Below are 25,867 nucleotides of genomic sequence, written 5' to 3' on the forward strand. Positions count from 1 at the left end.
GATAATTAATTTTTGTGAAAGCAAAAGATTTTGTATTATTAATGAATAAGATAACATTCTAAGATTATTTCATCTTTGTTTATTCTGTTAAAATTTCATTTTTGAGTATGCTTTATAATATGTGTACTATAATAATAATAGGAAAAGCATCAAATTTTTTAATTAAGAAATATACCTGTAGGAAGCTGTGCTCAAAATGTTGTGTTTTTTTTTTTTTTTTTTTTCACAAGAGCATTTTTATTTGAGGCAAAGAGAAGTCTTGCTGAAAGGATTACAGTTCCAAGCATCAAAACTCTACTATTAGTGGCACTATTTTGACTTTGTAGATCTTGCTTTTCCTTGGTCAGAAAAGGTTATTCAAGTTGTATTTTCCCCAGCTGGGCAAAAATAAGGGCAAAGAAAACTGGAAGAGACTTCTGCTCTGTGCGTACTGCTCTCCAAACCCAACATCAAGCTAGGCAAGCCCTCAATGGTCTGTCTTCAGGTTGCTGTTCCACCTCTGAGTGACACAGGCCATATATATTTGCAAGAAAAAATGAGGCAGGAAAAACAGGTGTAGGTCACTTGTGGACAAGCAAGCATCCACAGCCTCAAAATTCTTCATGGAAGAGGTAATCCTTGTGGGAGGCTCAGCTCACCAAGGCACAGAGCCTCCAGTTCCTGCTGTAGCTGAGTAAGGTGGTCATATCCTGGCTGCTCAGTTCAAAGTCGAAGACCTTGAAGTTCCCAGCGATGCATTTTGGTGTCACAGACTTGGGGATCACCACCAAGCTCCTCTGCATGGGGAACCGGATCAGAATCTGGGCTCCAAGCTCAGAATCTGGAATCCAAGCTCCTCTGCATGGGGAACTGGATCAGAATCTTTTATTGTGGTTGACTGTGATTGCCTTGATCCTGGGATCCTCCAGTAGGGAAGTGTCCTTGGGCTTGGCCCAGGGCCTGTCTGGAGAGCCAAGGCAGCTACAGGCAGTCACTGTGATACCTTTGGACCAGCAGAACTGGATTAACTTCTGAGTTAGGTATGGTTGACACTGAATCTGGTTAACTGCCAGCTTATACTTTGAGCCAAGCTTGTTTAAGATCCTCTCGACCTGCTGATGGTTAAAGCTGGAGATGCCAAAAGCTTTCGCCAGCTCCTCCATGGCTGCCCATGTGTCCATATGTCAGTGTCACTGGGAACCATGTTGCCTGATTCATCCAATGGGAAAAATTCCTTCCCAGGCTTAAAGCCAGTTGGCCAGTGAATAAGAGAGAGGGTCATATAGTCCAGCTTTAGGTCGCTGAATATCTTCTGGGAGGCTCCTTTCACCAGCCCCTTCTCATGGTATGTGCACCACAGCTTGTGACGATGAAGAGGTCCTCACCCTTCACCACCTGCTCCCTGAGCTTCTCCTGGGCCACTTGCACCTCATGCTCATTCTGGTGTAGGTGCAGTCAGTGTGGTGGTACCCAGTGCCGATTGCCACCCTCACAACCCCGGTGACCTGGCCTGGAGGGGACTCCCAGGTGCCCAGCCTCAGGATGGGCATTTTGGCAGTGTTGTTGGGCATGAGGTGGCTGGCCATGGCTGCTAAGCTTCCCAGACCCCCGCCTGGAACCATGCCCAAAATGTTTCACTGGTAAAATGTGTTATGAAAACATTTTATAGCCCACTGATTGTAGATTACCTTTGCTCATATACCTTTGCTCATATGTAATTCCCTGATGCAGTGTTTGAAATACACTGCAGGTCAATCCATTGCAGAGAGGGTCTGAAGCACATTCAGTGTCCAGGTTTTACCCAGAGAGCTCGGGGCATTTTTAGCTGGCAGAAGCTCTGGTATAAAGGGCAAGGCAGATTCAGACGCATCTAAACTTTATTACATGCACAGCACATGCCAGCCATAATGCAAAGTACTCTTACTCAACTTATTTCATGATTACCATAAACTGTGCTGTGGGGAATGTGAACTCGCTTTATAGATGAGGAGTGTCTGAATCTGAGGGGTAAGGTGATTTGCCTAGGGCTGCCTAGATAGTATCAATGATTCAAATCCAGGACTTCTGATTCCCCCTTCCCCTCCATACAACGGGCAATATTAAGGGTGCAGAATTGAGGCTCATATCCTAGCTCTGGCACTTAATGAGTGACCTTAGGCAAGTTACTTAACTTGGTGCCTCAGTTTCTATCTGTAAAATAGGGCTAAAAGGAATAGTCCTCTCTTATAGGATTGTGAGGAGTTTAAATAATGCCTAAAGAGCTTATGCTAGTGCCTGACACATAGGAAAAAACAATAAATATTGGCTATTGTTACCACGATACCTGTTTCCCCCAACTTTTGCTGTCTAATTAGATTATAGTCCTTTTGAGTGCAAGGGATGGTATCTGGTTTCTTTTCCTCTCCTCGTCTCTGCTACTTCCTTTTCTTCCCTTTCCTTCTTTATCTCCACCCCCAAGCATAGTGCCTTGCTCAAAGACAATGCTCAAACGCTTATTAATAATGATACAGTTCAGGCTGGGTGTGGTGGCTCATGCCTGTAATCCTAGCACGTTGGGAGGCCGAGGCGGATAGATTGCCTGAGCTCAGGAGTTCATAGACCAGCCTGGGCAACATGGTGATACCCCGTCTCTACTAAAATACAAAAAATTAGCTGGGCATGGTGGCACGTGCCTGTGGTCCCTGCTATTTGGGAGGCTGAGGCACGAAAATTTCTTAAACCTGGCAAGCGGAGGTTGCAGTGAGCTGAGATCATGCCACTGCACTCCAGCCTGAGCAATAGAGCGAGATTCCATCTCAAAAAAGAAAAAAAAAGGTAATAATGATAGAGTTCACCTAAAGTTTTCAATCAATCAATATTTATTGACTATCTTGTGGGTGAGGCCTGCCTGCCACAGCTCTAAAGTCCTTCATTTCCTGTGTTATTTCATTTAGTCCTCACCACAACCTAAAATTGGAAAAACTATCATGCCCATTTAATCACCAAGAAACTGAGGCTTAGCAGAGGTCACACAGCTAGCTGGGGTTGGCAACAGGATTCCAGCGTAGGCACCTTGACTTAGATTCTGTGTCTTTTCAACTACCTCTGCAATGGGGTCCGGGTGCGGAGGTGCGCATTCCTCTGACCTGGTCACCTGGACAGTTTGTCCTTCCTTAGCATAACGCAAGTCCAATCTCAGACCCATTTTTCAAAGTCCTGACCATACTATAACTCATCAAGGACACTGAGCAAATGGGACCCTTGTTAGTTCTTGAGGAAATGTTTTAATCAATTTATTTGGCACTATTCAGAGATCATATGCTATTTGGTAAGCATTTCATTATCATTAGGGAGCAACTAATTGACAATTAATTTACAGGATTACACACTTAACTAATCTGGTAATTTTTAATTTTGGTTAAATTGAAATGTACAGATGTGCATAAATCATTATTAGAGTTGTCCTAATAAACAATGCCTTTGAGTTTGCTGCTATTGGTCAAAATGAAGTGGAGACCCACCTGGCTCTTAATTTGGAAGTGTCCAATTCACTTCCATGGCTCCTGCCCTGCTAGGGACACAAGGCCAGTTATCATCTCAGGATGGGGGAGTGTGGAGGGGGTAGTGGAGGGGGCAGAGACCTCCCTAGTCACCTCTTTTGCCTTTTTTTCCAAAATAAAAGACCATTTTTTAGAGACTGAATATCTTTTTCATTGGCTGTCTTTTGATAGAGCCTCAATCTTGGATCAAGTAAACAAATTACCTAATATTGGGAGAATGTCAGAGCTTCGGGGCAATTTCTAGTGGCTCCTGGATTCAGAAGGAAAAGTTTTGCAAGGTCTTTCCTGACTTCACCAAAAGAGATTTACTCTCCTGATTACCTCTGGAACTTGGGAGGGCCAACTGCCCTACTTTCTGGCACCTTCCACCTCCATTGTTTCTTCCGATATTCCTGCAAATGTGAGTGACTCTTCTGTCTTATAACAACCACTCACCTTGGCCATGCTCCTGAGAGCTGCCATTCTATTTTTCTGCTTCCTTCCACTCTCAGACTCTTCCAACAGCTGGTCTTTCTTTGTTGCCTGATAGACTCACCAGCATCCTCTCTTGCGTTTTGCTGACTCCTGCTTCCTCAGAAGGCAAGAGCTATCGCCAGTCCTAACAGCAGCTTCGCCCAAGACCTTGCTGTACTTGGGCTGCCCCTGCGGCTCCAGGGTAGAGCTACCCTCTGCCCTATGTAGCAAAAATGACCTATGTTTTCAATTGCATCCTGCAATTTGGAGATGACAGGCATCCTGAGAATTTGCTACACCCACCCACCGTCCCATCCCCCTTTCCACAATGAGAATGAGAGAAGAGCCAGAACATAGAGCCCACATCCACCTCTGACTCCTGCACCAAGAGCCACAGTTTCTGTGATTTTTCTAGGGAAGGGCAGGGAACCCTGCACTCTGGAATGGGCCCTCCTGCTTGTTGAATTTCCCCTTGTGATTCATCATCAGACAGTTGCGGGCGGGAGAAGCCTGGAGAATCTCGATGCAGGCTTGCCCTTTCCTTTGTCTCTGCTCTACCTGTCTGTTCAGATGAGAAACCTGCGAGGCATGTCTACCTCCCTGCTCTGTGTAGTGCCCAATTGCAGATGCTCATGGAACGTGGATGATTGATGATGGTGTTAATCTCAGTAATAACAGGCATTTTGGGCATGATCTCAGGGAAACTTCTCAGTACTGAATTACAGATGTGCACCCTACAGAGGAGGAAGAAACCCAGCTGATGGGCAACTGCTGAGGTTGGGACCAGGTTGGCCCAGTTTAAGATGCTCCTCCCTTTGAAAACAAAAAGGAAATTAATCAAGCAAGTGAACAAGCCCTTACAGAAGCTGTAGTTTCAAGCCTTTTTAACAGAAGCACCAGTTGTGTGTCAGCTGCCAGAGATTTTGAGTCAAAGGGTAATTTTGTACGAGGGAGTCAAAACAATGAGTATTTGTCGAGAGGTTACTGTCAGCTTCTATTAGAATGTTGTGTCAACTTAGATATAATTTCCCCACTTTGGAGAGGAGGGAGATGAGCTTTTGAGAGGTGGGGTGACTTGCTCAAATCATAAACTACTATGGATTGAATGTTTGTGTCCTCCTAAAACGTATATGTTGAGCCCTAACTCTCAATGTGATAAATGTGAAGGTGTAGTCTTTAGGAGGTGATTAGGTTTTAGATGAGGTCGTGAGGGGCCCTCATCATGGGATTAGTGTCCTTATAAGAAGTGGAAAAGAAACCAGAACTCTTTCTCCCCACCATGTGAGACACAGTGAGAAGACATCATCTGCAAGTTAGGAAGTGAGCCTGGGAGTGATGGCGTCTTGATCTTGAACTTCGCAGTCTCCAGAGCTGTGAGAAATACATTTCTGTGGTTTAAGTTACCCAGTCTGTGACATTTTGATATAGCAGCTGAGCTGATGAAGATATATAATAAGTAACTATTTCTTGGTTTCCAGCTTTGCACATGGGTCTGCTGATGTACAGTGGCCATGACCTTGCTCTCTGTAGCCTCATTTATTCTTTTTTTATTCTTCAACTTTTAAGTTCTGAAGTCATGTGCAGGATGTGCAGATTTGTTACATGTTTTCTGCACCGATCAACCCATCACGCAGAAATTAAGCCCAGCATCCACGAGCTATTCTTCCTGGTGGGATTGTGGAACTGAGCCCCTAACTTATGGGATCTGATGCTAACGTTATTGAGCAAAAGGGGCTTGATGCCTCATGCGCTAGAAGCCAATACTATGACCTTCGGCTTTTGACAAAAGAAAAGCTTTATATTGAAAGTGAACTCCAAGAGATAGACCAGGGTCAGCAGATCCAGAGACACTATCACTTCCTGCTTGCAGTCCCACACCCACATTGCAAGCCAGCTTTGACTGAAGAAAATCCACTTATGGTAAAACAAAGAAGATGATTAATTACATTACCAAAGATTTTTAAATTTGAGTCAAGGAGTCTCTCTGTGCTGTCCTTAAGGTAGTATTTTTACTAGAAAAAGTTCAAGGGGTGGATTCTGAGATTAGCAGGTGATTGGTGCATGGGAAGTGGAGGTCTGGAAAGTCCTTGGGCATGCACAGTTATTTCTTCATGTTAGCTCCTGAGTTGCATGTGCAAATTCAGGGGGAGTTAGTATAAAACGACTCAGGCTATGACATCAGCAAGCTTATTCTGTGCAAACTCCAGTCAGCCATTTTGGTTCTAACCAATTTTAGCCAGGTTTTTCTTGATCTTAAAAGTGGAGGGAGTTCCAGCAGCTTGTTTCTTTTCTTATCTGTTATCTGGCAAACTCAAGAATTTTTGTTAGTTACTGGTTTCTTATGCTTTGGGGCACAGCTTCAGTTTCAGCTTTTCAGCAAGCTATTTTCTTATCTGTTATCCTGTAAGTCCAAGAATTTAACCGCTGATTTCTTTAACTCTTTGGGGCATGGTTTCAATCCCCCCTGTTCTATGTAAATTCCTCAATTGTGAGGGATGAGGGGTGACAACCACTCTAACTTCTTCCTGCTGACTAGGGATACAAGTCTGGGCCTCAGAAATGAAATTGTTTTGCATTAGATTGAAGATGTTCTTTAATATCTGGTTTAATATTAACATTTTGTATTACTAGTACGTTGGTTTCTTTTTTTTTTTGAGATGGAGTCTTGCTCTGTCGCCCAGGCTGGAGTGCAGTGGCACCATCTCGGCTCACTGCAAGCTCGGCCTCTCAGGTTCACGATATTCTCCTGCCTCAGCCTCCCAAGTAGCTGGGACTACAGGCGCCTGCCACCACGCCCAGCTAATTTTTGTATTTTTAGTAGAGACGGGGTTTCACCGTGTTAGCTAGGATGGCCTCGATCTCCTGACCTCATGATCTGCCCGCCTCATAGCATTGGAGGCAGAATTTGATTACCAGATATCCAACAGTAAGTGTTAGAAATAGAGAAAGTCTCATTTTTAGTATAAACCTGCAGCATATATTGGATTCAGTGTGTGATCCAGGAAACTAAACCTAAGAGTTGGCACCTGGTTCTTCTCTAGAAATTTGCTGTAACCAGTCAACTTGTTATCTTATTTTTCTACATATATTTCAACTTCAAGAGATGTATTCATGTAAATACAACATGATATGTTAGCTACTATCCAAACTTGTCCGTGCCCCATCAATATGTATTCTAAGGTTATTCTGTTATCTATTATGATCCTGGCTGAAGAGGCTAAAGATTTTTGTTGGTTGCCTGTGGCTTCAACTGCTTCATTTGCTAAGTTACCTAGAGTGATTGACAGATTTCTAATCATATATTCATGATTGTCTACTCCCCACCATGGCAAGAGAGTCCTGCCAAACATAGGCCAAACTCCATCTCCTTGGTTTGCAGGTAGGGTTTGTCTAGTCCTGGAAAATAATTTTAAGGAAATAGTCCTGTGTTGAGTAACACTGGCAATATAAATAGAAAGGAGAGTAGCTAGATAACCTAACAGACAAATGCCTCTCATGCACCAGCTGTCAGCACGTTCATAAGCCCGTGGGTGGTTGACACACTGAAAAAAAAAGTATATCCAGGAGGTGCACAGAGGGTCCCTGACAAATTATAGAAGTTAAAGCTTTGGCCCACTGGTCAGAGACAGGTGTGTTATAGTTTTCTTTTGAACATAATTTCTCTCTCTCCAGTCCCCCGTTTTTACCAAAGACAAATCACTGTAGGATCAATTTGTATGTAAAATAAGTTCTAGTCTCATTATACCTGACCTGATTATTTGCATAAAGTACAGCAAGAATAATGATTCACCATATAGGCTTTTGTTTTCGAATGGGCTTTGCTGGACCTTTTAAAATAAGGAATTTCTGACTTTTAAAAGCCTTGAGATCAGTCAATCCAAGGATTTGCCGTCAGATTGTGCCTGTAATATCTGCATGAATGGATGTGTTATTCCTCTTTTCTCAGGGTCCCAAAATAGGTTGCTGGACCTATCAGAAAGTGACATTTTTTACTTACTGCGAGGACAGAAACTTTGTAAAGGAAACTTACAGACCAGTTACCAGGCCAGTCTTTTTAAGGAGCTTTTTTTTGTTGGTGCTCTAAAGTTAACCTCCATTCTGGTCATACCTAAAAACATGTCATTCCAGTCAAAGCCTTAGTAAAATAACCAGTGTCTCCAATTGTGTTCTATTACCAAAGAAAATAGGTTTTTATTGAAAACTAATGCAAATAATATATTGCCATAAACTGAGAATACTCACAAACAGCTTCCAAGTTCTGGAGAGAGCAGAGAGAAAGGTAAATGCCTCAAAGTTTTGTTCACAAAGGTATATTTTATCTAATGTGTTGTAAGTTAAAAATAGTTCAAAAGGAAAATGTTTTCTTGACTCAGGAAAACAAAACATAAGAGATCATCAATGTTTCAAATAAAAATGTCATAAAAGATCTTTTTAGTCCTCTATCAGTTCAGTCCCATGTAGCTAGTTCTTGTTCTGTTTGATGTTGGGTTAGCAATTCTCATGCAACTTTTTTTTTTTTTTTTTTTTTTTTGAGACGGAGTCTCGCTCTGCCGCCCAGGCTGGAGTGCAGTGGCCGGATCTCAGCTCACTGCAAGCTTCGCCTCCCGGGTTCACGCCATTCTCCTGCCTCAGCCTCCCGAGTAGCTGGGACTACAGGCGCCCGCCACCGCGCCCGGCTAGTTTTTTTTTGTATTTTTTAGTAGAGACGGGGTTTCACTGTGTTAGCCAGGATGGTCTCGATCTCCTGACCTCGTGATCCGCCTGTCTCGGCCTCCCAAAGTGCTGGGATTACAGGCTTGAGCCACCGCGCCCGGCCCTCATGCAACTTTTTAATCAGAGCCCTGGAAGACTTTTCCTAGTCTGATGGCATTATCTCCAAAGTTATCAGAAATCTGTGTTTAAGAGTACTTATCAGAGTCCTTTCCATGAAAAGTAATTTCGGTTGTAACTGATTGGAAAGCTTTTTAGAGAAGAATTCAAAACAATAACTGTGGATTACAAAAACTTAGCCATGGCTAAAACCTGATAAAAGTTGTCAATTGTCAGGAAAATTTAGTTATTTCTATTATATGTAGCATTTTAAGATAACAACCAGAACCATGACTGACAGCATCACATCAGGACCACCTGATTTTTATAATAATGTAATCTTAAGAATATTTCTACTAATAATATATCTACACAAATATAACTTTTAAAAAGATTTAACATATCAAAATTACGACTGATAGCATGTGAGCCTTTTATAAATTCATGTAATTTTTAGTACATTTATATCAATAGCGCACCCATAAACATAACCAAAAGAAGATCTAGTATTATTTAGCATTTGATAATGTCTCCCATAGAACTTTACCATATAAATCCTACCAAAGATGTTAAAAGATTCAGAACATTTGATCAAAACAGAACTACAGGTCATTTTAAAAATAATAGTTATTCATTTAACTAGCATGACAGTCAAAGGACCTCAAAAGTAAGTAACAGAAAGTTACATGGGCGGTTTCCTGGTTATACGAAATAATTCAGACATATCATAAAGCCAAGAGTATAAGATTATATTACATTTGAGGAAAACATTGCTTTTCTAAACTTTAAGATAAATATGTTAGCATTATCCCATAAGAACAGCATTAGGGCTGGGGTAAAAAATTGTAGGAGTTCATGAAAAAGTTGAAGGAGAGTTATCAGTCCAGCCAAGCAAAAAGATATGTTTTTTTCAAGGGGAAAAAAACAGAAGATAATGAATGTGATCTGCAACTTATATGTAACAAGGTACAGGAAAAGTTGAACTTCTGAGATATAAATCTGATGTTTTAATTTTATAATTTAAAGTCAATATTTCTTGCAATATCATTGAGAGCAAATCAATACTTCCAAAAATTTTGTGGCTTTAACCAAAATTTTTAGTTTTGTATTAGTGCATTTTTAATATTACAGCTAATTTTAATAAGACCTTATAAACAAATCTATTCAATCTCAGTAAGTTTTGACTGCAAGATAAGGTTTCCGTAAACCTTTTATAACCTCTTCCAATTTGTTATATTTTCATTCTTTCTTAACTTTCTATGTTTATTTAGTTTTATCTATAATTTTTTTATTCCTTCAATTTAAAACAATCCTTTAGCACCTCTAAACTAGGCAAAATTACTTGCCCTTAAATGAAAACTATATTCCTGTCTTCCTATGTGTTTACCAAAAACACATCCATTTTTCTTATACATTCTGCATATAGAATTGTTTCTCTTGTATCTAGTAGTTTCAATTACATACATAAGTCACAATATTAACTCTTAGTAATCCTTATTTTAGGGAAGAACCTAGGAGGTAAGAACTCTTGAATTGTCTGTCATATATCAGTATTTTATAGATAAAATATTTTAATTATTTTATGTATTTTAAAACCATTTTTTAACCTTTAGAAACATTTCCTTATACATTTTCTTAATTGGAAGTGACCCAGCTGCTCAGTAAGTATGATAACTTCAAGATTTTCAAAAACATAAGAATTTCATTTATTACATTTATCTAATTTATTTGTTTTTAACAGTTTATCTAGATTAGTTATGAGAACAGAGATATTAGACAAAGCTAGTCATCATTTTAAGTTTTTTCCTTGTTAACCATTTCACACCTTGTGAATATCAGGTGTTCACCCAAGTAAGAACTTTGAAGTGAAATACATGGATATTTTGCTGATAAATCAGAGGATTTCATTGTTTTCATTAAACCAACAATATTAGCCTTATTTATCAAAAGAATCACGTAAACAAAGATTATTCTGTTTTGGCTAGGTTTATAATTTCATAACTTTTGTGCCAAACCTGGACATCTTAAAATAACTAGCAGATGCACATATCAGCTGACCAGTAAACACAGGCAAAATCACATGCTGACAATTCTGAAGACATATCTATTTTTATTTTATCAATAATTTTAAATTGTTTTTATTTTCCAAAGATTATTAAAGTCACATGAACTTGAAAAGCTTTTGGGCTTATTTATTTAATGTATCAGTACTCTTTTATTTATAAGCTAATTTGATACCATATAGAAACAACATATAACATAATGCATGTATATGCATAAACAAGACAGTTGGATCAAACTTATTTTCCTGATAAAATTAGAACCTGTTCACGTAGCTAAACTTCATTTGCCCTGATGAGCAAAGCAGTTTCCATGGCACTTTGATTTTAAAAGACCTCTTTCATTTTTTTTCTTCAGCCAGTAACCTTAAACTAGTAATACCGTGAACAGTAAGTTTTATCTCAACGCCAGTAGAAAAGTCAGCAGATTCAAAGTAGTCAGGAAGAAAAGACAGGCAAATAACTTAGAAGACTATATGGCAACACTTTAGGGACAGAAGAAGAAAGAGGGTTTGACCGTAATTTTTTCCATGTGCCATTTTTCCTTGGGTTTTCTAGTTTATGGAGTTGCTTTGTTCTAATTGAGTGTGCGGATAAACTAGTCTGGAGCTCTTATAAGGCTTCTGCTGTAGCCATCACAGTCTTTAACCTCTGTTAAGCCAAACATTGATACACAGACCAAAAATACAGACAGATCAACAAAAATCAGAACCAGACTAGATTATCTCAGTGGCTGCAGCTTTTTAGTATTGCCTTAATTCTTTGGGACTTGAATATACACCAGATTTGGGACTCTAACCTGACCAGAATCCCCCTTGGGTAGGACTGAAACCCACAATCCTAGACAAAGGTGGGACTCTCATCCATAATCCTAAACCACAGGGTGGGACTTGAACCCACAGTCCTTATGATGAGTTCAAAGACAATTAAAAGTACAGGTGCGTATTAACAAGGTACTCACCAGAAAGATGTCTAATCCAGAAGCAATTTCTTTTCCCAAAGGAAAAGTGCCAAGGGAGCCTGAAGTGCCATGGTAGAGAAGCAGGAACTCGAGAGTTGAGCCTCTGAACGCACTGGTCTAGGTGGCCACTCAGGATCAGTGCAGGGGGCCTGCACACCACTAGGGTCAACAGTACCTTGACCAGGCTGTTCGTCTCACCTGGGGTTCTAGTTTGTTATCAAGCAAAAGGGGGTCACTGCCCAATGTGCTAGAAGCCAATACTGACACCAAGTTTTTGAAAAAAAGAAAAGCTTTATATTAAAAGTCACCTCTGAAGGAGGCAGGAGTCAAGCTCAAATTTGTCTCTCTGTGCTGGCATTAAAGCAGTATTTTTATTAGAAAAGGTTCAGGGAGTGGATTCTGAGATTAGCAGGTGATTGGTACAAGGAAAAGGGAGGTCTGGAAAGTCCTTGGGCATGCACAGTTATTTCTTCATGTTAACTCCTGAGTTGCATGTGCAAATTCAGGGGGAATTAGTACAAAACATGTGGTGGAAATTCAGGCTACAACATCAGCAAGCTCCAGTCAGCCATTTTGGTTCCAACCAATTTCCGCCAGGTTTTTCCAGATCTCACAAGTGGAGGGAGTTTCAGCAGCTTAAATTTCTTTTCTTATCTGCTATCCCGAAACTCAAAAATTTCTGTTAGTTACTGATTTCTTACTCTTTGGGACTTTCCAGATCTCCCATTTCCATCTACCAATCACCTACTCATCTCGGAATCTACCCCCGGAAACTTTTCTAATAAAGATACTGCCTTAATGTCAGCACCGAGAGACCGGTTTGAGTCTGACTCTTGTCTCCTTGGGAGTTGACTTTGAATATACAAGTTTTTCTTTTTTAAAGAACGTAGTGTTTTAGTATTGGCTTCTATTGCATTGGGCAGTGAGCCCCTTCAGCTCTATCACACTAACTCCAGGTAGATAGCATCAGAATGAAATGGAATTGTAGGGCACACAGTTGATGTCAGAGAATTAAGGAATTGAGTAGTGTCAGAAAACACCTCAGACTACACTTTCTCGCTTGGTGTGGGAAGAGTTCAGTTTGTGTTTCCTTCTTCTTGAGTGACCGAACTCCAAGAAGATGCCACTTCTGGAGAGAAACTAGGGGTCTCAACTTAGCCTGGCAGTGAGAATACAAATGGCAGCTGGGATGACCCAACAGGGGCTAATGTTTGAGCTATTGTATGTCACACTGACCCTGACCAGCCAAGTAGTCACAGCCCCCACAGGCTCTTCCTGCCTGTCAGATGCCTCATTCCCACCTGTGATGCTCAGACAGAAACCATGAGCCCTGAAAAACACCCTATTGTTTTGTGATGTCACCTCTGGAATGTTCTGAGTGTTTTGGTGACCAACTTCTGCATAGGACCTATACCTGGCAACTCACATTGGTATGGCTTTTTACTTGAGATAGAAATAATCATCTTAGGCAAGCAGGTACAGTTATCTCCGCGTCAAAGACTTTCAAAAGTCTTTTACATCAACTATAATATCTAGCTTAATATCTGTTCAGAGATTGATAAACCGTCTTGCCAAATATCGTCTACACATTCTTCCAGACTTTCATAATTGTACATAACTGACAAGAGGGAAATAAATGAGTAGAAAGTTCTATGTTTTTTAGGTGAGCAATTGTTTTTAGGTGAGCAATTGAGGCCCAGAGGATGAGTTGGGAAGCAGCAATCTTCTTCTTTTCTCTTTTCCACAGCACTCAAGGCCAAATTTTACAAGAAAAAGAGATACCAGATCTGAAAGCCTAGAAATTCCAATCAATGTGGTTCTACCTCAGGTAGGGATAATCACAGAGGATGTAACCTGTTGGTGTTAGCCAGAATAACCCCCCACCTCCTCCTTCAAAACTCTAGCAAGATGTTGTAGAATAAGCAGAGATAGGGCTTCAGGTTCTAGTTTGGGTTGGCTGCCAGCAGGCAGCGTGCTGGGGAAGGCCACATAGCCCCTGTGGGCCTTGGGTTCTTTTTCCCACGAATGAGGTGGCTGGGTCAGATGATTTGGTAAGAACTTCCAGTCCTAACATTCCAAGTTTCTATGATACTCTGAAGTAACCCCCCTTCTCAAAACGAGACCTTTTGGTGCTTAGTGTTGTGCATTCACTTTGGATTTCTAGAGGAGAATTAGAACTGGGACTTGGAATCAAATGCATAAGAATGAATCCATGAGAAGAAAACCTCATTCATGGGCAAAGGGGTACAGAGTTATTTGGAGCTGTCAAGAGAATTAAGCCCTGCTATGCACCAAAGACAGATGTAGGGGCCATGGGCATAGATGCTTTTGCGGTCAATGAATTGGTGAAGTCCTCACAGGCTAGAGATTCTCAGGTCTCCTCCTGCCTGAAATCAGCTCTTTCCTTAGTGGAGTCTTCTTGATTGAATTGTGTCTACTGATGCTATGTCACAAAGGGGTGGCTTTGCTTTCTCCAGAGTCACCTAAGGCCTCACTGGAAGACCAGGGCCATGCAACCAGAGGGGTTGAAATGTAGGATGGAGGAATCCAAAGCAGAGGTAACTATCTGAGAGCTCTGTCCAGGGATGTGTAGGAGGAAGATTGACCACTGGTGAGCATTCCAGATATATAATTGTAACAATCTAGGCAAGTATGTTCAGTGGGAGGCAAACATATGGAAGAAGAAAACATCCTGGATGTTTATTTTCACATTATCTTTATAACTTTGTAATGAACAGTCACTTTTCTATGACTTGAATCTTAGCTAGAATATAAGATAACTTCCCCCTGATCATTCGACAGGATAACAAGCTGTAGGAATCTTTTTGGGCCTGATTCTTTCCACCTGAAATACGCAGGGAGTTGTGTTGGCCACTGCTTCCCCAAGAGTGGGTGTTACTGCTGTGTTGCCTCATGGCCCATATAAACCAATATTTTCTTCCAGAATCCTGGGGCTTCTCAACTTTACATGCTTTGAAAGTACCTCAGATGGCTGAATGTTCTCTGATAGTAACCCTCAGTAATGTTGGCAAAGTTGGTGTTTAAGAAACTTGGTCAGGCAGAGGATGCCAACCTAGAGGTGGGTGTGAAGGAGGGGATAGGATTTGAAAGAGTAGTGGTCATGTGATAGAGAAATTGGAATGATGTTTCCATCAACACCTACCATAACTTTCCCTCCCCAGCTCCCAGAAACAGCCCAGCAATCAAGGAGAAGAGAATGTGGTTTAAGACAGCTCAAGCTTGTCTTGGGGCTGCCTGATTACTGTTCTGGAGGACCTGGTGCTGCTGCTGGGGTCCTGTGGGGGCAGAGTGGGTGAAGAATGAGAGGATATCTCCTGTCTGGGCACGTGTACCTCTCACGGGAAGGTGTATACACCTGCCAAGAGGGCACAAGCCATGCACCAGGTTTTGGACACCTGTCAGGATGCTCAAGACTGGCACTCTGGGGACGGGTGTGGGTGTCTACAAGTAGATGATCTGAACCAAAATACCACCAGGGCTGCGAGAGGGACCAATGTGCTCACTCGGCCTCCCTAGATGAGATGGTGCATGGCTTAGGGGACAGGGTTGATCTGGGAAGCAAGGAGAGGAAGAAATATCGACTGAATGTTAGTGCGATCATGTGTTGAGCACGGTGCCAAGTAAGTGTGAGGTAGAGATTTTACAGGTACAGGAACTGGCAACCCCAGGAACCCCACTAGTAATGGCAGAGATGGAGGAAGGGGCTTGAACTCCAATCAGTGCCCATGTTCTCCGCTATACCAGGGCACATGCCACTAAGCTGGGCCACGCTGCATCTTAGCTCTGTGGTTCTTCTTTTGCTCTTTGGAGATGGAGTCTTCTCCCCGCATCTTAACCGCTCATCTCTGGGCTTCTTATTTTGTATTTGCCAAAAGCTACTCTATTCTGGGATGGAATCCACTTTCCATTTGTTTCAGAAAGGACTTGTGGCAGCAGCTCTGTCTCTAGAAAGTGCCTCTGCTTCCCAGCTCCCAGTCCTGCTGTGCGTTTAGGCTTCTCAATTACATTGCAAATGCCTGTGATCACTACTTGTTATCACCCTTAGGTCTTTTCAGGACTCATTGATTTCCCGTTTTTCTTCCTCACGTTAAATATTTCTGTTTTCTGATCTATTTCCCTCCAGCACATTAACTTGCAAGCCATCAATGCCATTTCCAGCCCAAGCTAGCTGATCTCCTGGTTCCTTTTGCACGTAATGATTCAGTTCTCAAAGACTTTCACATTTCCCCAATGAGCATGCTCTGTGAATTTCATTAAGGCATTGTTTACTCCTAGATCATTAATGAACGAGCTACACCAGGTCAGACTGAGCTCCAATAGCACACACCGGTACCACCTTCATCCTTCCCAGTTGCCTTTTCTCCTTCCCCTTTGTTTGGGCTTGTTCCTCAGAAGCAGTGAATTCCTGCTGACAGCAGCCAGATCGCCGCCAATTTGAATAACGGTTCCCAGGAAGATTTCACAAGAGTCTCTGTTAAACAGTATGCAAACATACTACATATGACATCTTCTTTATCCTGTTTGCTGTTAACGTTGTAATTCTATCAACATCGATCACATTTACCTTGTGAATTATCCTTTTACCTGTTAGTATTTATTAAAACCACCACTGACTTTGCTGTGGCACCGGGGAGGTGAATTAATTTAAAATAATGATAATGAGACTCAGCCTTGTCACCTCATATGAAAATCAGTAGCATATTTGGCTTTTCCTTCCAGAATCCTGGGGCCTCTCAACTTTACATGCTTTAAAAGTACTTCAGATGGCTGAATATTCTCTGATAGTAACCCTCAGTAATGTTGGCAAAGTTGCTGTTTAAGAAACTCAGTCACCAGGCTTGGACTCTATCAGCAGTGTTTGGACTTCTCTTCTGGGCTGTGGTAGCCACATTTTTTCAGAGGTAGAGAGGCGGCAGTGTGTCAGCTAAGCTTGGCTAGTTGCTGTTCAATCCCATCCCCAAACCCTTTGGATGGGAGACCACAACTCCAGTAATTCCACCTCAGAAGGTCCCATCCAGAGAGACCTATTGCTACAAGTCCTGTAGCACCAGTAAGGGATTTTGGTCCTTTCACTTCCCCTTTTCCCTTTGCCCTTTGGCCTTTGCTTTTTGCCTCCCTTCTTTCAATTGTCCCCTTCCCCCATGTTCTTCACTTGCCACCAGGTTGATGATCTGACAAAGACACAGTTGTTGGCAGATTTCAGGCATTTTCCTTCCAGGACCACTTACATTTACCAGGGAGGGTGCCAGACCTAATGCTAAGAAAGAATTCTAATCCACAGGTGGGACTTCAGGCTTCTGTGAAGGCAACGTTCGTGCCCAGGGCCCTTCCTGGATCCCTGGCACTAATGCATCATTGGGTTACAGCTGTGAGCATATTTCCCCAGAGGACAGAGTCTCTTGGCACCTTTCTAGCACCCGATGGGAAGGCATGATGAGCCCATTGCCAACTTATTCCCCTTCTGCATCAGCTTCATATCCCATTCTTCCATGAAGAAGCCAATCTTTTTCTTTCCTACCTAATGGATCTCTATGTGAGGGCATTTCCTAGAGACCAGGAAAGAAACAATCTTTTTTCTTTTTCATGGTCAGTTGCACCATGCTACATAGACGGTACCTCCCAGGCTTAGGAGAACATTACTGGGGTGTTCTTGGGGCTTGTATTGGCAAAGACCTCTTGTCAAAGGCTAAAGGATATCAGGGTAGGTTAGCTTGGCCCATGAAACCAATCCAGTAATACCACTGGTCAGGGAGTCCTACTGAGAAGGAACTGGCTTCTAACACAGGCCAAGGAGGTCTGGAATCCTGGAACTGCATATGTTCGCTGAACTCAGATGCTCAGTTTTTGGGTAGCCCTTTTGTAAAGAAATATACTCCATGTTGCATAGCACTTTAGGCTGGGTATGTTTAAACCTTACCAGTAGAACTTCCCATCTGTTTAGTTTTTATGACAGCTTGCCTACCACTTTCTTGTCCTCTTGCAACCCCAGGAAGTAGGCAGAGCGGTCATGTTTAGGCTTATTTTAGAGGTGACATTCAGAGAGGCAAAGTGACTTACTCAAGAGCAGTCAAAGGAGGGACTTTTGAGCCCAAAGTTACTGGAAATTTAGGGCCTTTACCCTCGTTGGATTATATATTCAAGATGATGAAATGGACCACTAGCATGCTTGTGTGCAGGGGGTGATGGGAGCTTCCTCTAAGGGAGTACATGGATGAACCTAGGGGTTTGTGAAATTCACGTGAGGAAAACTCCATGCTTATAGATTTTACATCATACCATAACAGCTTTGCCCTGGGACTATTTTAAAGTCTTAAAGGATGAATGGAAATGAGGACATAGCTTTATCAAATACACTAAATATATTAAGGCAAAAGAAATGGCCATTTTTGTAGGCCAAAAATGGTAAAATGTTAACAGTTTCTTATGGTTCAACCTAGTATTTCCTCCCAATCTTGCAGTGTATTTTGGTTGATTCAGTTATTGCCAAGGAATGTGAAATTTGCTTTCTAATTCCCAAGACTTGGGATGTCACAAAAACAAGGGATAGGTCACTGTGCTTAGATAATTGCAACTTAACTCATATGGGGAGAGGAGAGGCCTGGTTGTAAGAGAGCCATTGCAAAGGAATGATATTAGTACATGCAAAATAAAATGTCTGAGCATTGTGAAGTGCTAGAATAAACATGGAGTTTGGAGTCAAATATCCTGATTTTAAACCCTGGTTCCACTCCTTTACCAGCTATGTAATCTTATGCAGAATCATGCCAGTTCTTTTGGGTAAGATATTACATATGAATACAGAAATCAATTAGCATATAACCTGACACATTATAGTCACTTGGTGTTATTTTTTTTCTGGTTCTATATAATCTTTCTCTAAAGAAATGCTAAGCAATGTCTCTTCTAAAAGCAGTAGTCCTTCTTGCATGTCTGCAGCTCTTTATAAACAAAGAAAATGTTCCAAGTCTCCTTTTATTTCTGAACAATGAACCCTCTGAGAGAAGCAGGTCAGATGTTGATGATGATGTTATAGAGGGGTGTACAGGTTGTGCACTGCAGTAACTAACAGTGAATAGTGCCTTCTAGAGTTGGGCATTTCAAAAATATATGGGTTGGCCCTGATTCATGTCAACATCCACATTTTCTAGGAACTAAGGCACAGAAATGAAGTGACTCTATAAAGGTCATGCACTCATATAGTGCAGAGCCAGAACTCTCTTCAGATGTTATCATTTCTAGTCCCCTATTCCCCACACCTCACTGCCTGCATTAATGCTTCCTGCATTTTGACTTCTCTCATTTGCACCAAGAAATAATTGGTGCTATTCACTGATTCTTCAAATCAACTGGAAATTTCCTGAGGGCAGGGTCTGTGAGCTTGGAACACGTAGATGCCAAATTAATGTTAGTTGATTCACTGACACTAATGTAGGGGAAAAATTGGTGCAATAACATCTTGAATGGGTACATGACTAGGGTGAAGAATGTTCACAAGGCCAAGAGCTTTCCTTTAAGGATTAAATCCAGGTAGCTCTGATCAGAATCAGAGAAATACCATAGGAAAAAACAAGTTTGTTTTGGATCAATGTTTTCCCAAAGTTCAATCATGAACCTTCTCATACCTAAAAATGCCTGTATATTTAATATAGGTATGTTTTCCCATTACTTATTAAAATAAATATATGACTACTGAAAACATTTTAAATATTCTAAGAAACTAAGCCATGAGGAAACACTGTACTTGACCACTTTCTTGGTCCTGTCTGGAGATAGGAGGAAAGATAACAGGACTCAGATGTTGGAGAAGAATTTGGTTTCCTGTTGAGAAAGTAAAGGGGACTTATTAGTCCATCAGCATTTCCTGGATTAGGTGCTGTGGGCATGGAAGAAGAGAGGGCACAAAGCCTGCTCGGGAAGAGGTGGCCATTTAGGGGAGAGGACGGGATGCCAACTAGGTTGGTAAAAGAGGGCTGCTAGGGTCATAGTGGTGCCAATTTACAAATGCAAATCCCCTGGACCAGAGATAGGCCAAGAGAACACTTAGACATAATGACTCTTACCCTTCATTTTACAGAAGTGGAAACTAAGGTCAGAAAGTGAGTGGATATGAGCAAGGTCACCTGAATGTGTAAATAAGGACCAGGGCCCAAACACCCAGGGTGTCTGTGGCTAGGGATCCACCACGTTAATGTTTTATTTAGTGTATTTCTGTTGAGGGGTGGCAGAATGTTCCTTGGATACCCAGTTTGGAAGGTGGATGTAGAACACAGGCAGCTGAATGCCATGAGTTAAAAGCCATCATGGCCAAACATGGGCAGGTAGAAAGCATCCATGATTCTTCTTTGGACCCTTAGTTGGATCAAGAAGATTGCCTCTCTGGCTGAAAAAACATGATTGTTAAAGAGAAATGAGAATTGGGGAGATTTGAACATGGATTCAGCATTCGCAGATATTGAGGGAGAATTGTTAAATTTTAAAGGGATGATAATGGTATTGTGATTCTGTTAAAGAGACACATATTTATGTATTTGTGGATAAAATGACACAATGTCACTTTGCTTTAAGGGAACCTAGTGGTAGGGGAGTGGTTGTGGAATCAGGTTGAGGCCCGGAGAAACAAGTGTGGCCTTGATTTGATACTTAGTGAAGCTGAGTGATGGGTACATGGACATTTATTAGACTATTCTCTCTCTTTTTGTGTATGTTTGAACTTTTCCATCATATAAAGTGAAGGAAAAGATATAATGATCCCCAAAGTACTGTAAGTCTTTTGATAAATCCATGGTGGTTTCCCATGTGTGTACTTCACACATAGAAGGTCAGGGAGCCAAAAGTGGGTTTGTGTCTTAGTGAAGGAGCTAGTGCTGGTTATTTAACTTCTCTGGGTTTCAGCTTCTCCATCCGTAAAATAAGAATAGTAATAACATCTTACATGTCAGTGTAGTGAGGATAAATGAATTTAGTAGGTAGAATGCTCAGCTCAGGGCCTAGCATGAAATTGAGGCTCAATGTTTGTTTCCTTCTTCCCTTTCCTTCTCAGGACTGGGATGCACATGTTGACTAAAACCACATTTCTCCATGTTGATAGCTTCTGGAGTCGAATCCTGCTGAGATAAAGCATTGGTTCTAGTACAGGGATGGAGAGGACCTCTTAAGAGTCACTCCTGCCGGGCGCCATGGCTCACGCCTATAATCCCAGCACTTTGGGAGGCAGAGGCGGGCAGATCACAAGGTCAAGAGATCAAGACCATCCTGGCCAACATAGTGAAATCCCGTCTCTACTAAAATACAAAAAATTAGCCAGGCATGGTGTTGTGCGACTGTAGTCCCAGCTACTCCGGAGGCTGAGGCAGGATAATTGCTTGAACCCAGGAGGCAGAGGTTACAGTGAGCCGAGATCGTGCCACTGCACTCTAGCCTGGCAACAGAGCAAGACTCCGTCTCAAAACAACAACAACAAAAAAACCATTCATACCTTATTGGCTTTGACTAATCTTCCCAGAAATCCTGGATCTCAGGACCTTAAACCTACCAGAAAATGGTCCAGGTTATCCACCGTGAGGTGCATTCCGATGACAGACAGCTACAGGAGCCAATCTGCTTCCCCAATTGACAAATGTGAAAACCATGGAGGCTGAATTTTTTTAAACTAAATAAGATTCCGATTGCAGAATGCCTGCATACCCTTGCTATCTGGAAGATTGAGCATATCCTTACAAAGTTAATGACATGTGCTTATTGCGAAGTTAATGGCATAGAACTGCATCTTCTATTTATCTAGCTCTTTAGGTTTTAAAGAATTCTAACCAACTTTATATACCATGCAAATTGTATTTCTCTCTCTACATACGCATACACACATATATAAAATGTAGCTAGCCTGAGTTGTTTTTTATTTTCTCTATCTGTGCAGTTGTGAAAATAACCTAAGACATAAGGAATTGATATCTGGAGAACATTTTGATATACTTGGATGAAGCACTTTTGGTGTATTTGGAAGTAGCTATCATGATCTTTCTATTTAAATTCATTGCTGCAATCATCGCCTCTTCTCCAGTGTGCACTCCACTTGCTCACTTCTTTTTGAATACATCTTATAATTCTTGCATTAGTGGAATCTACTTTTTCTGATAACAATATCTTACGGTTCTTTGGCACTGTTGGTTTTAAAAATATTTTTGCATTTTCCCATTTAATCCTCACAACAGTGTTGTGAACTAAGCAGGGCACATATTATTTCCGTTTTTCAGGTATATTTCATTGGCTTTTCAATGTTGCAAGGTGCCTTTAAGATCATGGAGCCCAACTCCCTCTTTTTCACTCGTGAAAAGTCTGGGGGTCAAAGAGGATTAGAGAGCACTCTGGTTTCAAAGTGCCCATCAGTGACAAAATCAGGATGAAAATTCTTGTGACCTTTCAGTCTCTAATGCTGGTGCAACCCTCACCTAAGCAAATTGCTTATTCTACTTGACTTAGAACTGTCCTAACCACCTGCAGCCAGGATCACCTGAGGGAGCTGGTTAGAAATGCAGATTCCTGGGCCACACCCCAGTCTGAGTGAATCAGACTCACAATGGGAGGCTCAGAAATCTGCATTTAAAACTCACTGGGGTTATTCTTCTGTACTGGGATGTGTGAAAGCTACCAACTCATTGGAGTTAAGCTCTGTGGATCTGAACCCCATTTTATGCTGTGGTCTTGAGGTCTGTGGCCACCATCATGAATTCTTCAGGGTCCTTGGCTGGCTGTATCACCATATGTTGAATGCTCATTGCTCAGTGATATGTCTGGGATGGTTTTTCTTTCCTTCCAAAATTATTAGTTAGACTCTGCTTTGAGTCTAGCATTGCGTTGGAAGCTGGAGTGGATGTTTAAGGGGCTGCTAGCAGAAAAGACTCAAGGGTGGCTAAGAGTGAAGGATATGCCCAGATGGGCAAGAGAGAAGGCTGGGCTGATCAATGGCACCTCCATTTCGGACACAGCAATTTGGGTGGCTGTTTGGATGATGCATGCTGCTTCTCTGCTCATGCTAAGTGAGAGTACACACCTGTGGAGAGTGGCCCTTGAGAACAGTGTTTGTTCCTCCTTTAGGGTGACAGAATGTGCTAGAGCCCATGCTTAGTGCTTTTGTACATTACCTTTTTTAATCCTAAAAATGTCTCTATGAGGCCAGGAGTAAATGCAATTATCCCAATTTGAAATTGTGGAAATTAAAGCTCAAATAACTTGCCCAAATTCTTGTTAACTGGTAAGTAGTGAGGCAGAGACTCAAAATATTTGGTTGACTCTAAAATCAATGCTTTTGACCTCCATAATATATAACTGTTTCTCATTATTCATGGATTCCATATTTGTGAATTCGCCTACTTGCTAAAATGTGTATCCACCAAATCAATACTTACAGCACTTTTATGGCAATTCTCAGACATGCACAGAGAGGTGAAAATTTGAGTTCTGTAAGGCTGAGTCCCCAGCCAAGGAGCCTTCTTGTTTCAGCTCTCAGGCTAGAAAATAGGGTCCATTGCGCAGTCGATCTAGTGCCACTTTTTTTTTTTCTTTTTTTTTTTTTTTTTTTTTGCCTTCTTGTGCATTTTGTTGGTGATTTTGCTGTTAAAAATGGCTTCCGCGCCATTCCAAGTCAAGTGCTGTCTAGTATTCCCAATCACAAGAAGGCTATGCTGGAGAAAACACAGGAGAAAACACAGGTGTTAGAGAAGTTTTGTTTGGGCATGCGTAACAGTGCTGCTGACGTGAGTTCGATGTTAATGAATCAATAAACAATAAGCACTAAATTAGGTTATATATTGTTTGGTTGACAAAATTGTGACCACAGGCTCCCAGGAATGTAGCCCTCTATTGCCCATAGGAGCAATGGTTCTATATTTGGTAATTCAGTGTTGGAGATGACTTAATAGAATGGAGCTCACTGGAATGACAAGGATCCGCCACATTTCCTTGTGAGGACCCCAAGAAGCAAAAACGCCCAATGTGGCCAGGCCAGACAATCAGACGGGGTTATCCGGGGATGTCCTGGCCCCTTACTTTGTCAGCCAGCCCCGAGTGTGTCCGTCCCATCGTTAACGCTGGCCTTTCCCATTCTCTCCCGCAGACGGGCGCAGCCGAGCCCTTCCCGAGGCTCCACAACTTGCACAGCATCCCTCGCTGCGCGCAGCAGGCCGCCCTGCCCCGGCTGAGCCGCAGGATGGCGAGCCAGCACTCCTACCCGCTGAACCGCTTCTCCTCCGTGCCCTTAGACCCCATGGAGCGCCCCATGTCTCAGGCCGACCTGGAGCTGGACTACAACCCGCCGCGGGTGCAGCTCAGCGACGAGATGTTCGTGTTCCAGGACGGGCGCTGGGTGAATGAGAACTGCCGCCTGCAGTCTCCCTACTTCTCCCCATCCGCCTCCTTCCACCACAAGCTGCACCACAAGAGGCTGGCCAAGGAGTTCGTGCTGCAGGAGGAGAACAAGTCTCTGCGGGAGGAGAACAAGGCCCTGCGCGAGGAGAACAGGATGCTCCGCAAGGAGAACAAAATCCTGCAGGTCTTCTGGGAGGAGCACAAGGCCTCGCTGGGCCGGGAGGAGAGCCGGCCCCCCTCACCGCTGCCGCAAAAGGACAGCGCGTCCCTGGAGGTGGTGAAGAAGGACCACGTCGCCCTGCAGGTGCCCCGCGGCAAGGAGGACAGCACCCTGCAGCTACTCCGGGAGGAGAACCGCGCGCTGCAGCAGCTGCTGGAGCAGAAACAGGCCTACTGGACCCAGACAGAGGACGCAGCCGCCCCCGCCGAGGAAAGCAAGCCCGCCCCCTCGCCCCACGAGGAGCCCTGCAGCCCCGGGCTGCTGCAGGACCAGGGCTCCGGCCTCTCCTCCCACTTCGAGGAGCCCAGAGGGCCCCCCGCCCCGCAGGAGGACTCCAAGACCCTGCGCGCCCTGCGGGAGATGGTCAGCAACATGTCCGGGCCCTCCGGGGAGGAGGAGGCCAAGGCGGGCCCGGGCCTGCCTGACGGCTGCCAGCCCCTGCAGCTGCTGAGAGAGATGAGGCAGGCGCTGCAGGCCCTGCTCAAGGAGAACCGGCTCCTGCAGGAGGAGAACAGGACCCTGCAGGTGCTACGGGCGGAGCACAGGGGCTTCCAGGAGGAAAACAAGGCCCTGTGGGAGAACAACAAGCTGAAGCTGCAGCAGAAGCTGGTCATCGACACCGTGACCGAGGTCACCGCGCGCATGGAGATGCTCATCGAGGAGCTCTACGCCTTCATGCCGGGCAGGAGCCAGGACCCCAAGAAGCCCAGCAGGGTCTGAGGCCTCCGCCGTGCACCGGGACGCCGAGTTTGGGACACCGAACACTGGGCAAAAGAGAATCCCCTGCCTGCCTTTGTCGTCCTCGCCTTTCCCAACCAGTTCGTACCTATTGAAAAGCAGCGTTAGTGGCCTTCCTAAACTCAGAGTATTAATAAAGGTGTGAGGAGGCTGGGGCCAGTTGACACCAGCATGCTGCCTTTTTCTTTGGGTTTCTTTGTTTCCTAAAAGATAGACAATATTTTAGAGCAGTTTTGGGTTCACAGCTAAATTGAGCAGAAAGTACAGGGAGTTCCCACAGACTCCCACTCCACAAATGCATAATCTCCCGCATTATCACCATCCCTCCAGAGTGGTACACTAGTGACAGTCTTTGAACCTACATGGACACATCATAATCATTCCAAAGTCTGTAAGTTTGCATCAAGGTTTGCTTCTGGTGCTGCACATTCTGTGGGTTTGATTAAATGTATAGTGACATGTAGCCACCATTGTAGTACCATATAGAGTATTATAGAGTATGTGTAGTACCATATAGAGTATTTTTATCGCTAAAAATCCTCTATGCTCTGCCTATTCATCCCTCCCTCCCCCTCCAACCTCTGGCCACCATTGATCTTTTTTACAGTCTTCATAGTTTTGCTTTTTCCAGAATATCATATAGTTGGAATCGCCAAGTGTGGAGCGTTTTCAGGTTGGCTTCTTTCTCTTGGATATGCATTTAAGTTTCCTCCGTGTCTTTTCATAG

The 25,867-nt window shown here is 42.9% G+C and overlaps 1 protein-coding gene and 1 pseudogene across 3 annotated transcripts; one reads left to right on the forward strand and one right to left on the reverse strand.

The window, feature by feature from the left end:
* Positions 1–590: 590 nt before the first annotated feature.
* Positions 591–1,565, reverse strand: LOC112611088 (annotated as a pseudogene).
* An 11,474-nt stretch (positions 1,566–13,039) lies between these two features.
* SPERT (spermatid associated) lies at positions 13,040–25,309 on the forward strand. 3 transcript variants are annotated; one of them, XM_025364455.1, is made up of 3 exons: positions 13,040–13,231; positions 13,549–13,629; positions 23,932–25,309. In XM_025364455.1, the coding sequence occupies exons 1-3, from the start codon at positions 13,157–13,159 to the stop codon at positions 25,120–25,122; spliced, it is 1,347 nt and encodes a 448-aa protein (XP_025220240.1). In that variant the 5' UTR covers positions 13,040–13,156; the 3' UTR covers positions 25,123–25,309. The 3 variants fall into 3 exon arrangements, with proteins under 3 accessions (XP_025220240.1, XP_025220241.1, XP_025220242.1); XM_025364457.1 differs by lacking the exons at positions 13,040–13,231; positions 13,549–13,629 and adding exons at positions 13,241–13,277; positions 14,279–14,359; XM_025364456.1 differs by lacking the exon at positions 13,549–13,629.
* The last annotated feature ends 558 nt before the right edge of the window (positions 25,310–25,867 follow it).

This window comes from Theropithecus gelada, chromosome 17, assembly GCF_003255815.1.
Source record: "Theropithecus gelada isolate Dixy chromosome 17, Tgel_1.0, whole genome shotgun sequence".
Classification (NCBI taxonomy): Eukaryota; Metazoa; Chordata; class Mammalia; order Primates; family Cercopithecidae; genus Theropithecus; species Theropithecus gelada.